We start from the raw sequence: 13,673 nt of genomic DNA, 5'->3' as shown, positions 1-13,673 counted from the left end.
GTAATTCTTTGTCATGCCTCATTTTAGGAGGATCAGATGGTGACAGGGGTCTCAGCAGGGTCAGGCAGCCAGGGAAGACCAGTCTGTGACGGAGGTGAGGGGAATTTTTGCAGATACACTTTATTCTCTCTGTGCAGCAAACACTGGACAGATGCTATTTTAAGGCAGTCTGACAAACCTCCAAAGTTGATTTCCAAACTGTATCAAGGGTTGATCGAGGCTTTTCCCGATGACACAAAACATGTCAAACAAAGATGTGAGGAAGACCTGGTAGAAGCTATTGATGATGATGAATGGATACAGACATGTTTGAATGCCCAGTCATGTTCATATAACCTCAGAAATAAATTACTGCAGTGTAAGGCCATCCATAGAAAGTACTATATGCCAGTGAAACTGAATTACATGCACTCAGAAATGTAATTATTCTGCTGGAGGTGTAAAACACAAAAGGGGACATATTTGCATATGTTATGGTCTTGTGAAGGCTTATGTTATGGTCTTGTGAAGATTCTCCCTTCTCCCTGTTTTTGCTTGCTTGGAAATGTTGATACTGCAGACTGTTATTTGAAGAAACTGTGTAACCAAGCATTTATAGCGGCTAAGAAATGCATTGCCATTAACTGGAAGGTTGGTTATCCTCCCACAATGTCAAGTTATGTATCACTAGATTTGATTTATTACAAGATTAAGGGTATACTCTGCAACTTTCATAAGGTCTGGATGCCTTACATGGAATACAGTATGACTAAAGGAGTCTATTGAAAACATGCCCACGTCAGGGGAGATGCCTATTTAGGCAATCCCTAGCTGCTGGGCTGCTCAGTCCTGTCCTGGTGGTCTGCCGTCCTGTGGGTTGACACTCTGGCCTTGGCCTAACACACCCGAAACCAATAATGAATGTTTCACTAAGGTCCTAAAGCTGAGTGGGGGGTGTTGGGAAAGGGGGATTCCTAGTCAGTTGTACAACTGAATGCATTCAACTGAAATGTGTCTTCCGCATTTAACCCAACCCCTCTGAATCAGAGAGGTGCGGGGGGCTGCCTTAAATCGACATCCACGTCATCGGCGCCCGGGGAACAGTGGGTTAACTGCCTTGCTCAGGGGCAGAATGACAGATTTTTACCTTGTGTCAGCTCGGTGATTCGATCCAGCAACCTTTTGGTTACTGGCCCAACGCTCCTACCTGCCGCCCCTCATTGGGGCGCTGCAGGGGGGTGGACCCCTAGGGACAGGACGGGGCGACCCAGCTATATTGTGTGCAAGTAAAAAGAGCTCTACAGTACTATTAGTCCTATGAGATTAATTATATGGATGACTTGCTGTTTGTGTGTTAATGTATATTTGAAGTGTATGTGTTTTTTTGTGTGTTTTTTTCAAACCTTTACCTTGGGAATTAAAAAAATTAAAGGTGTGAACTGGGAAGGAAATTGTGTTGGGAGAAAGCTTAGTTATTGACTAGACTGGTGGGGGGTCGGGCGTGCAGGCGGCTCGGGCTGGCTGGTCGGTCTGGCTAAAATTTGATATAGAGGATGTCTTAAAAAAGACAATCAAAAGTTAAAGATCCAACACAATATGTATTATTGAATTACCTTTGATCTAGTTGAGTCTTATTAATCACTTAACCATATTTAATAATGAACTCTTACCTAGCTTGATGACTGTGGGCATTTTTGCTTACTTTTTGCTCTAAATGGAGAAGGCATATTGGATTGTGTAAAAATGAGCAGACCCCCCGCCAGGTTATGTCCCCCCCACTTCTAAAACCTGTGGCGCCCCTGCACACACCCTCACCGCACAGGGCCGACAGGCTGCCAACTAATTTACACCTCGCACACTCCCAGCGAACACCTCGATCACACACACTTATTGCACACTCGTTTCACTCACACACCACCGCAGTCATGTCGACATGCACACACACACACACACACACCACCACCTGCAGGTGTGAAAATATGCAGTGATCCTGTGAGACGCCATGATATTCTACATGCTACTGACACACAGCAGCACCATGACAACCATTGACACTCCCCCCAGCATCCCTCTATCTTTCCCTTTTCTCTCCACCAACCATCTCTCTGTTCTACTCCGGTCTTTCTCTTCCCTGTATCTCCCAGTACTTCCTGTAGTTCTCAGTACTTCCTGTATCTTCCTGTAGCTCCCAGTACTTCCTGTATCTCCCAGTACTTCCTGTATCTCCCAGTACTTCCTGTATCTCCCAGTACTTCCTGTATCTCCCAGTACTTACTGTAGCTCTCAGTACTTCCTGTATCTCCCAGTACTCCCTGTAGCTCTAAATACTTCCTGTATCTCCCAGTACTTACTGTAGCTCTCAGTACTTCCTGTATCTCCCAGTACTTCCTGTAGCTCTCAGTACTTCCTGTAGCTCTAAATACTTCCTGTATCTCCCAGTACTTACTGTATCTCCCAGTACTTACTGTAGCTCTCAGTACTTCCTGTATCTCCCAGTACTTCCTGTATCTCCCAGTACTTCCTGTAGCTCTCAGGGTGTGTCAGGGCTGGTAGCTCATTGTAGCTAACTACACTTGTGTGTGTGTGTGTGTGTGTTTAACAGGGTAGGTTCCCGGGGCAGGGCTCGACACTGACTTATAATTTTTTTAAATTACAAAAGGAGCACATGTGCTCCTAGGTAGAAACATTTTGAAGCACACAAAGAAATTTAGGAGCACAATGAAACATATTTGGTGTAACAAGATGTTTTCTTTGTAGTGATGGTGCAAGCATGACGGTCATGAATCTGCGCTCAGTGTATTCTCCATGGCGCTCAGGGGCTGTGGTACAGTGAAGTAATCATTGCAACAATGTATTTTTTTTCTAGGCGCACTGGTGCTCCTAAATTAAAATTCCAGGTCGCACAGTAAAATATTTAGGCAGATATGCGAGTAAAATGTTCACACTGTAGAGCCCTGCGGGGATTCCCTTGTTGTTTCTCAATAACATTCCCAGTGGTAGGAGTTAATGGACAGAGTTAGGCTGAGAGGGTTGAATGTCCACACATGGTCAGATATCCACATCACTTTGCACACAGAGAGACTCCCCCCTTATCAGAGCTGTAGACATGGAGAAAGAAGGGGGAGGGGGGAACAGGGAGAAAAGAATCCTCACCAACCCGGCAGGAATTCCCCATGTGCAGTTTCCTGCATGCTCTCTGACCAGCTGGTGTGTGTGTTTCCTGCAGGCTGTATGAACGGCCGGTGGAAGGAGAAGCTTTTAGCCCTCATTGTTATTTAGCTGGGGGGGTTTGGAAATAGGTAGGCACACACATCTGAGCCTTCGGACCTCTGACCCTGGAATGTGGAGGGGAGGGGGTATGAGGGAGGGGGGTTGAGGATAGAGGGGTATGGGGCCTCTTGCTAATGCATATCAGGCTGTGTAACAAAAGCCAGGGCAAAGAAGGAAACACTGGGGGGACTAGACAACTGTGCCAACTCTGCTTTTTTCATGCACGTGCACACACATTTCATCACTGTTTTATAAAAAGTTTCACCCCAAAAAAACCTAGTAACAGTCTCACTCATGAGTCATATTCTAGTTGACTGACCATGCATTCCAGCTGCATGCTACATGACCCCACATACTACATGGTATCATGGAGAATGTTAGCAAAAAACTCAAGATCTCGAAAAAAGATCAATGGCTTTCTTTTGCAGTACAATAACAATCCAATAAAAATGTTTAACTACAACTGAAATACAAAAACACATGACTACTGGCATGTTATCCAATAAGAAGAACACAGGAGTTTTATCCAATGGGGTGGAGCGACCAGGAGTGGACCAATCGGGTGAGAAAAACAGATTGATGAGTGGGTGACTTCCTCTGATGTCATAATGGAAGAGGATGCATGGCCAATGACTGTGGGGTCCTGTTCATACACCTTAAAGGTGGACTCAGAAACATTTGTGTAAGCAGGAATGATTAATGCTGACAGGTTTATAAAGTGTTGGTTGTTGGTTAGAGATCGAGATCCTTGGTGCCTGACACGACCATTCAAAGGACATGACCTCACTCAACCCAAGTAACTTAGCAAGGGCATTGCTATCCTTAGCTGTGTCTCTGTGCTGTGTGGTGTTGCCTCTGTCTACAGTGTGGTGGTGGGTGTATGTCTGTTCATAGAGGGCGTATGGATGCTGTGTCCATCACAGTCACGTAGAAATATGTTGGGTCTTTCTTACCTTGTTGTCTTGGTGGTCAGGGGGTTTATCCGAACACTGAGAGGAAGAGTCACTAAGGCTCTGAGCCCTACTACCGAGGGCCCTGCTCCTTCGCTAAAAGGTAGAGAGGAACTTCACGTTACTAACGTAGACCCATGCTAAATATAGACTACATAAATAAATAAAAGCTAAATACAAAATAAATGAATAAATAAACTAAAAAAGGAAGCGGAACAGAAGACTTAAGCTAAATTAAGACCAAATTAATAAATAAAGCTAAATATAGGCTTTACTTATGAATAAATGAACTAAAACGGTAGAGAGGAACTTCACGTTTCTTAAGACTATCCGCTCACTAATCTCTGTGAGATATAAAATGTACACTACAAGTCAAAAGTTTGGACACACCTACTCATTCAATGGTTTTTCTTTATTTTTACTATTTTTTACATTGTAGAATAATAGTGAAGACATCAAAACTATGAAATAATACATATGGAATCATGTAGTAACCAAAAAAGTGTTCAACAAATCAAAATATATTTCATATTTGAGATTCTTCAAATAGCCACCCTTTGCCTTGATGACAGCTTTGCACACTATTGGCATTCTCTCAACCAGCTTCATGAGGTAGTCACCTGGAATGCATTTCAATTAACAGGTGTGCCTTCTTAAAAGTTAATTTGTGGAATTTATTTACTTCTTAATGCGATTGAGCCAATTAGTTGTGTTGTGACAAGATGGGGGGGGGTATACAGAAGATAGCCCTATTTGGTAAAAGACCAAGTCCATATTATGGTAAGAACAGCTCAAATAAGCAAAGACAAATGACAGTCCATCATTACTTTAAGACATGAAGGTCAGACAATACAGAACATTTCAAGAACTTTGAAAGTTTCTTCAAGTGCAGTTGCAAAAACCATCAAGCGCTATGATGAAACTGGCTCTCATGAGGACCGCCACAGGAATGGAAGACCCAGAGTTACCTCTGCTGCAGAGGATAAGTTCATTAGAGTTACCAGCCTCAGAAATTGCAGCCCAAATAAATGCTTCACAGAGTTCAAGTCACAGACACATCTCAACATCAACTGTTCAGAGGGGACTGTGTGAAACAGGCCTCCATAGTTGAATTGCTGCAAAGAAACCACTACTAAAGGACACCAATATACATTTTTTTAGGAACTCAGTCAGGGTCTCAATTTACTGCTGAGAGTTAGAATAATAGAATACACAAGGTGCAATTTCAAAATTTGGTTGTGCATCAGCAGTTTCTCTCTTGTTATGTTAGTCACTGTTAACCCATGTCAGCAAAAACATTTTTGATGAAACAAAATTCAAAAGGATAGGGCGGCACTGACTGCATGTGTGGGTATGGATATACAGAGACCCGCAAGCCACACATGATGAATTCAGATTTTTTGCGGCCCCTATCCCCATCAAGATTGCCCATTCCTGCTCTGTGACAGTCATGGTATTTTAAATGACGGTTATTGGCCAGCCAAATGACCGGGGTCACCGCAACAACAGTTAGAATATGACAACTTTTTTTTTTTTACATGCATTTTCTTCTCTACTCTGCTCCTGACTGCATGTGCTGCCATAGAAATCAAATGAATAAAAATGGGCGTGCCCATTCAACTCAATGATGGCAGTCATTTTTTTTTACACCTCAAACAGCAAGTAAACAAAGTCTCTTTTTACATCCTTTGAGAATGACAATAGTTCTTCAATGTAGCCCATTTGAAAAATCTTTCAAGCTCTCTCCCTTTCGATAACCACTCTGTGTGAAAGGGAAAAAAAATGTCATGCTCTGATCCGGCCTTCCTGATTACTTCTTATCCCTTGCGCAAATAGCCTACAGCTGTGTCTGCCAGGAGCTCACTGGCGCGGGAAACTCTGAGGGTCCAGAATATTTTATACAGTGTTTCAAGTTCCTTGCAGACAGGCCATGCTAGCCAATGTGATTTATTTTCTACCCGGAGGCTGCGATGATTTTACTTGTTGGCTATTTTTACATAGTTGGCAATGGCAATAGAAGTTACTTTTAGATTTGTATAATTTTGATTTAGTTTGAATTTGTATTAATCACATGACAATAATTTTGAGCTACAAAGGCTTTATTATAAAATACATTAAACTGTTCCACGAAAATATGCATATGAAAACCATAACTGGCACGCAGATTGGTAAAATTGGTAAGATAAATTGGCACTCCTAATGGAAAAGGATGGCGATCCCTGGTGTAGCCTATTAGTGGCAACTTCGGGAGCGTAACGGCAGAATCTGCGAAGGCCAGAAGCAGCGGGAGGGAGGTGGTTCGGGAATATGTTTTCTTCTTCTGGTTTGGCTATCTTGATCTCTGGCTCCCTCTTGAGTCATTTGTGTGTCTTAATTATTTACATCACAGTGTGCTTAAAGCATCAGACAAGCTCAGTAGCCTACATTTAGTCCAAAAAAAATGTAAACACATAGGGTGTGTCTATACAGTGGGGGAAAAAAGTATTTAGTCAGCCACCAATTGTGCAAGTTCTCCCACTTAAAAAGATGAGAGAGGCCTGTAATTTTCATCATAGGTACATGTCAACTATGACAGACAAATTGAGATTTTTTTTCCCAGAAAATCACATTGTAGGATTTTTAATGAATTTATTTGCTAATTATGGTGGAAAATAAGTATTTGGTCACCTACAAACAAGCAAGATTTCTGGCTCTCACAGACCTGTAACTTCTTCTTTAAGAGGCTCCTCTGTCCTCCACTCATTACCTGTATTAATGGCACCTGTTTGAACTTGTTATCAGTGTAAAAGACACCTGTCCACAACCTCAAACAGTCACACTCCAAACTCCACTATGGCCAAGACCAAAGAGCTGTCAAATGACACCAGAAACAAAATTGTAGACCTGCACCAGGCTGGGAAGACTGAATCTGCAATAGGTAAGCAGCTTGGTTTGAAGAAATCAACTGTGGGAGCAATTATTAGGAAATGGAAGACATACAAGACCACTGATAATCTCCCTCGATCTGGGGCTCCACGCAAGATCTCACCCCGTGGGGTCAAAATGATCACAAGAACGGTGAGCAAAAATCCCAGAACCACACGGGGGGACCTAGTGAATGACCTGCAGAGAGCTGGGACCAAAGTAACAAAGCCTACCATCAGTAACACACTACGCCGCCAGGGACTCAAATCCTGCAGTGCCAGACGTGTCCCCCTGCTTAAGCCAGTACATGTCCAGGCCCGTCTGAAGTTTGCTAGAGTGCATTTGGATGATCCAGAAGAGGATTGGGAGAATGTCATATGGTCAAAATAGAACTTTTTGGTAAAAACTCGTCGTGTTTGGAGGACAAAGAATGCTGAGTTGCATCCAAAGAACACCATACCTACTGTGAAGCATGGGGGTGGAAACGTCATGCTTTGGGGCTGTTTTTCTGCAAAGGGACCAGGACGACTGATCCGTGTAAAGGAAAGAATGAATGGGGCCATGTATCGTGAGATTTTGAGTGAAAACCTCCTTCCATCAGCAAGGGCATTGAAGATGAAACGTGGCTGGGTCTTTCGGCATGACAATGATCCCAAACACACCGCCCGGGCAACGAAGGAGTGGCTTCGTAAGAAGCATTTCAATGTCCTGGAGTGGCCTAGCCAGTCTCCAGATCTCAACCCCATAGAAAATCTTTGGAGGGAGTTGAAAGTCCGTGTTGCCCAGCGACAGCCCCAAAACATCACTGCTCTAGAGGAGATCTGCATGGAGGAATGGGCCAAAATACCAGCAACAGTGTGTGAAAACCTTGTGAAGACTTACAGAAAAAGTTTGACCTGTGTCATTGCCAACAAAGGGTATATAACAAAGTATTGAGAAACTTTTGTTATTGACCAAATACTTATTTTCCACCATAATTTGCAAATAAATTCATTAAAAATCCTACAATGTGATTTTCTGGATTTTTTTTCCTCATTTTGTCTGTCATGGTTGACGTGTACCTATGATGAAAATTACAGGCCTCTCTCATCTTTTTAAGTGGGAGAACTTGCACAATTGGTGGCTGACTAAATACTTTTTATCCCCACTGTATATGGAAAGAACTCACGTTTAAAATGTTCGACCAGTCGATTGGTCGAAAGAACAGACAACTCTTGGTCGACCAAGATTTTATTTAGTCTGGGACAGCCCTACATTGCATGAGCCATATGATATCAGTTAACATACTTTGAATGAACATTCTACATTACCATGGAAATTATTGCATCACAATACCAGGCAGCCATTGCGAATGTACCCATGCGTTTACCAGTGAAATTGCCAGGGTTAGAGATTCCAAGCCCGTTCTATTCATTATATGTCTATGTGTGCTGCTGCAGGGAGGGGGGTGTTGCCTAGGCAACCGAAGACTAATTTGCTACCACGCCTTGCTTGTTTTAGCAAGGAGCAACAAAGTTTCACCACGTTGTTAAGAGTCCATGTTACTAAAGAAACAGACTCAACCACACGAATACCCAGCCGTCCCGTCTTCAGTAAATGTATGGTTATTTTATTTTCATGATGGTCTTCATCCATAACTGTTGGATACACGGTTATAAGGTAATTGTGCCAGCCCTTAAACGCACACACACACACACTGAAAGGACCCTTCCCCTGATCTAAATCTCCCAGGCACAATGTTCCAGAGGCAGACTATTTCAAGTTGACTAGATTTACCACCAATCTATTCAAGGAAAACCAACGTTGAGCCATTTCTGGTCTACTGTAAGAGAACATCATCAATCTATGGCCCCATTGACCACATAAAGAGGATTACTAATGTAACAACATCACAATGTCACGACAAGAAGACAAAACCTGTAAATGTCATGTTCCGAACATGACATTCATCAACCCATGTGGTGTCTTGTGAAATCCATTCTGCTACCAACATTGGCTTGTCTGTCATTGATTCCTTCTCATGCGTTTCTCTTCTCCTCTATTCTGTACCAGCCTAATTACATCAGACCCCACCATACAAAGCCATTACACAGGATCAATAGAACTACAAGCATTTGTTAACATCATAAAATGTCATCACTGTGTGTGTGTGTGTACGTGCGAAGGACGCTAAATAATGTTAAGCCATTGCTTTATCTAATGCTACCCCCCCCCCCTTTAAACCCCAATGCTTCAGTAAGAATCCTACCCCCACTCCGTGTGTGTATTTTTCCCCTTGATGGATGGTAGGGGTGGAACAGCTGGGGCTCTAGCTCCAAAGAGCTCTGAGAGAATAGAGAGAGGGAGGAAAAGAGGGAAAGAGAGAGCGGGAGTGTATGGATGTGTGAGTGAAAGCATTTGTAGTGTGTGTCTGTGTGGAGTGGTGTGTACGAATGTGAATTGGAAAGCATCTCTTTACCCATTTGTAACCCTAATCCCAGTACCCCTCACCCTCACCCCCTACCCTCTCCCAGCCCCAGACAGCCAGACAGGAAGCCCTGTGGACTGGGGCTGTCGTCCGGTGCAGAGGTCCAGTGTCAGAGTGGAGCTCCATACCCTAGGGACCTCGCCCTGCCGCTGTAACCCAAACCGCTGCACCCGGCCTGGGCTTAGCATACAGGGGGCAGGGGGGTAGAGGGTGAAGGGGACAAAGGGCCTGGGAGGCACTGCTGATTTGTCAATGAGATTAGATGGGGTTGATGGAGGGGGGCTGGAGGGGGAGAGGGATGGGGGTGGCGGGGGAGAGGGCTGGAGAGGGGGAGAGAGAGAAGCTTGAGAGGAGTGGGGCAAAAGAGGAGAGAGGGAATGGATGGTTGTGTGGAGGGAGGGAGAGCGAGAAGGGAAGGAGGGAGGAAGAGAGAGAGAGAGAGAAATGAGGGAGAGAGAGAGGAGCTAGAGATTAAAGGATGACTCCACTTTCAGCTGTTGTAATTGGCAGAGAAGAGTGCCAAGTCATTCAAGAAATGAGAATGTGTGTGTGTGTGTGTGTGTGTGTGTGGGGGGGGGGGGGGGGGGGGGGGGGCGGTCCTTCACAAAGCTTACCGTTTTTGTTCAAACAGACAGAGGGAAGCAAGAATGTGAGAGGTCTATTCAATCAAAACTAGATTCAAGGTTTCTGAAGTAAGTGAGAGACTATTCCTCCTCCCCAGCACAGTAAGACAGTTAGGAAAAATAGTAGCGAGAGAGCGAGAGAGAGAAAAAGAGAGTGAAAGAAAGAGAAAGAGTGAGATCTTACCAGTTTGCTGTAGTGGTACTTGCAGTAGCCACAGTACTTGACGTTGTCTGCGTCCGACCCCTGCTCCTCACACAACAACCCAGCAAACTGGGCACTGAGGAGAGGAGAGGAGAGAGAGGAAGTGTCAAGAGAAAGAAGGGGATAGAGATAGGTGAAAAGAGACTAAAGACAAGGAGAGAGATTATGTATTTACTATGTTAACAGATAGACAGTGATGTATTTTTTGCTGTGTTAATAAAGCTGTAGGTCTTTGAATGTGGCTCACAATGTGAACGTGTTAATAAAGCTGTAGGTATTTGAAAGGGGCTCGCTCACCATGTGACGTGGAAGGCTTGTCGGCAGCCATGTTTGTTGCAGGTCATGCAGGCCCCGGTGGCAGCTTTACTCTCTCTGCCCTGGTCCTCACAGATGTAACACGTCTACACACACAGACAAGAAAACACATCCAGTCACACACCCAGAAATGTAGGGACAGAGTGAAGTACAGTGAGGGAAAAAAGTATTTGATCCCCTGCTGATTTTGTACGTTTGCCCACTGACAAAGAAATGATCAGTCTATAATTTTAATGGTAGGTTTATTTGAATAGTGAGAGAGAGAATAACAAACAAAAAATCCAGAAAAACACATGTCAAGAATGTTATAAATTGATTTGCATTTTAAATGAGGGAAATAAGTATTTGACCCCCTCTCAATCAGAAAGATTTCTGGCTCCCAGGTGTCTTTTATACAGGTAACGAGCTGAGATTAGGAGCACACTCTTAAAGGGAGTGCTCCTAATCTCAGCTTGTTACCTGTATAAAAGACACCTGTCCACAGAAGCAATCAATCAATCAGATTCCAAACTTTCCACTATGGCCAAGACCAAAGAGCTCTCCAAGGATGTCAGGGACAAGATTGTAGACATACACAAGGCTGGAATGGGCTACAAGACCATCGCCAAGCAGCTTGGTGAGAAGGTGACAACAGTTGGTGCGATTATTCGCAAATGGAAGAAACACAAAAGTACTGTCAATCTCCCTCGGCCTGGGGCTCCATGCAAGATCTCACCTCGTGGAGTTGCAATGATCATGAGAACGGTGAGGAATCAGCCCAGAACTACACGGGAGGATCTTGTCAATGATCTCAAGGCAGCTGGGACCATAGTCACCTAGAAAACAATTGGTAACACACTACGCCGTGAAGGACTGAAATCCTGCAGCGCCCGCAAGGTCCCCCTGCTCAAGAAAGCACATATACAGGGCCGTCTGAAGTTTGCCAATGAACATCTGAATGATTCAGAGGAGAACTGGGTGAAAGTGTTGTGGTAAGATGAGACCAAAATCGAGCTCTTTGGCATCAACTCAACTCGCCGTGTTTGGAGGAGGAGGAATGCTGCCTATGACCCCAAGAACAACATCCCCACCGTCAAACATGGAGGTGGAAACATTAAGCTTTGGGGGTGTTTTTCTGCTAAGGGGACAGAACAACTTCACCGCATCAAAGGGACGATGGACAGGGCCATGTACCGTCAAATCTTGGGTGAGAACCTCCTTCCCTCAGCCAGGGCATTGAAAATGGGTCGTGGATGGGTATTCCAGCATGACAATGACCCAAAACACACGGCCAAGGCAACAAAGGAGTGGCTCAAGAAGAAGCACATTAAGGTCCTGGAGTGGCCTAGCCAGTCTCCAGACCTTAATCCCATAGAAAATCTGTGGAGGGAGCTGAATGTTCGAGTTGCCAAACGTCAGCCTCGAAACCTTCATGACTTGGAGAAGTTCTGCAAAGAGGAGTGGAACAAAATCCCTCCTGAGATGTGTGCAAACCTGGTGGCCAACTACAAGAAACGTCTGACCTCTGTGATTGCCAACAAGGGTTTTTCCACCAAGTACTAAGTCATGTTTTGCAGAGGGGTCAAATACTTATTACCCTCATTAAAATGCAAATCCATTTATAACATTTTTGACATGCGTTTTTCTGGATTTTTGTTTGTTATTCTGTCTCTCACTGTTCAAATGTTTAATTGTACCTTTATTTAACTAGGCAAGTCAGTTAAGAACAAATTCTTATTTACAATGACGGCCTACACCGGCCAAACCCGGACAACGCTGTGCCAATTGTGCGCCGCCCTATGGGACTCCCAATCACGGCCGGTTGTGATATAGCCTGGAATCGAACCAGGGGGTCTGTAGTGACGCCTCAAGCACTGAGATGCAGTGCCTTAGACCGCTGCGCCACTCGGGAGCCTACCATTAAAATTATAGACTGATCATGTCTTTGTCAGTGGGCAAACATACAAAATCAGCAGGGGATCAAATACTTTTTTCCCTCACTGTATGTGTGTGTGTGTGTGTGTGTGTGTGTGTGTACCTTGTTGTAGCGATCGTGGGGGACAGACTGTAGTACGATGGGTTCCATGGTGGAGACGTTAGCAAACTCCACTTCAGGGATGTAGAGGGCACACACAACATGGGCCCAACCTATACACACACACACAGAGAGAGCAGACCTCAGTACACACATTATAACCTATTCAAAACACACACAACATGGGCCCAACCTGTACACAGAGGGCAGAAATACACAAAATCCCCTTCAATTTCAATCCATGTGTGGAGCGGCGTAACTAGAGCAGGACAGGGCCAGTTGAATGAGAGGTCAGATGGTGGTGAATCCTTCCTCTCTCCCTCCCTCCGTTTTCCTTCTGTTCCCTCTATTCCAGGAACAACAACACGCTTCAACTTACAGTTGAACCCCTGACCTGCCTTTGACCTCCCCAGAGGACAGGGGGGAGGAGGATGGGGGGGGGGAGAGAGCGTGTCAGGGTGATGTTGTTGGCAGAGGACTATAAAACAGGGCCATAAAACCTCACAGAGCCCCCCATATACGCATGCAGGCACACCAGGGTTTCCGTTATGAAAATGTGGCGCTGGACATTTGACCGGCAGCATTTTAATTTACCAGTCATTTGAGAAGTGTGCCATTTATCAATATGCATTGGTTGCGTAACCTGATTAGGGCGTCTACCCATGGTGAGCAGAATGACAGAAATCACATTTCAATTATGGTAATTATACTTAACAGAACATGCAAGTCAAGGATGCAATGACGTGTGTCTTTACCACACACTTTGAAGATGTTCGAATAAAATGTTCAAATTTACTTTTCCTCAGCCAACAGCTGAGTAACAAACAGCAAAATCTCTAGCCTATGCATAAGCGGCGTGTGAGTTTCAAATTTGGGGAAGCATTCCATACATCATCACATTTGTAGACTTATCCAAGACAGCCTACTATTCGCAATGTGATGATTAGAT

The 13,673-nt window shown here is 44.4% G+C and overlaps 1 protein-coding gene across 1 annotated transcript in view; it reads right to left on the bottom strand.

The window, feature by feature from the left end:
* Positions 1–4,202: 4,202 nt before the first annotated feature.
* LOC311123049 (protein AF-10-like) overlaps positions 4,203–13,673 on the bottom strand; it is a gene marked incomplete at its 3' end in the record, with an annotated part of 35,071 nt that continues 25,600 nt past the window's right edge. Inside the window, exons 4-7 of the mRNA XM_084197336.1 lie at positions 12,728–12,837; positions 10,693–10,796; positions 10,378–10,471; positions 4,203–4,295 (exon numbers count right to left, since the gene is read on the bottom strand). Of these exons, the coding sequence (XP_084053462.1) occupies positions 4,203–4,295; positions 10,378–10,471; positions 10,693–10,796; positions 12,728–12,837 (401 nt within the window). The remainder of the gene's footprint in view (positions 4,296–10,377; positions 10,472–10,692; positions 10,797–12,727; positions 12,838–13,673) is intronic.

The sequence above is a fragment of the Coregonus lavaretus genome (assembly GCF_964263955.1).
Source record: "Coregonus lavaretus genome assembly, contig: HAP1_SCAFFOLD_2453, whole genome shotgun sequence".
NCBI classification, from domain to species: domain Eukaryota; kingdom Metazoa; phylum Chordata; class Actinopteri; order Salmoniformes; family Salmonidae; genus Coregonus; species Coregonus lavaretus.
This window is presented reverse-complemented; position numbering and strand designations above follow the sequence as displayed.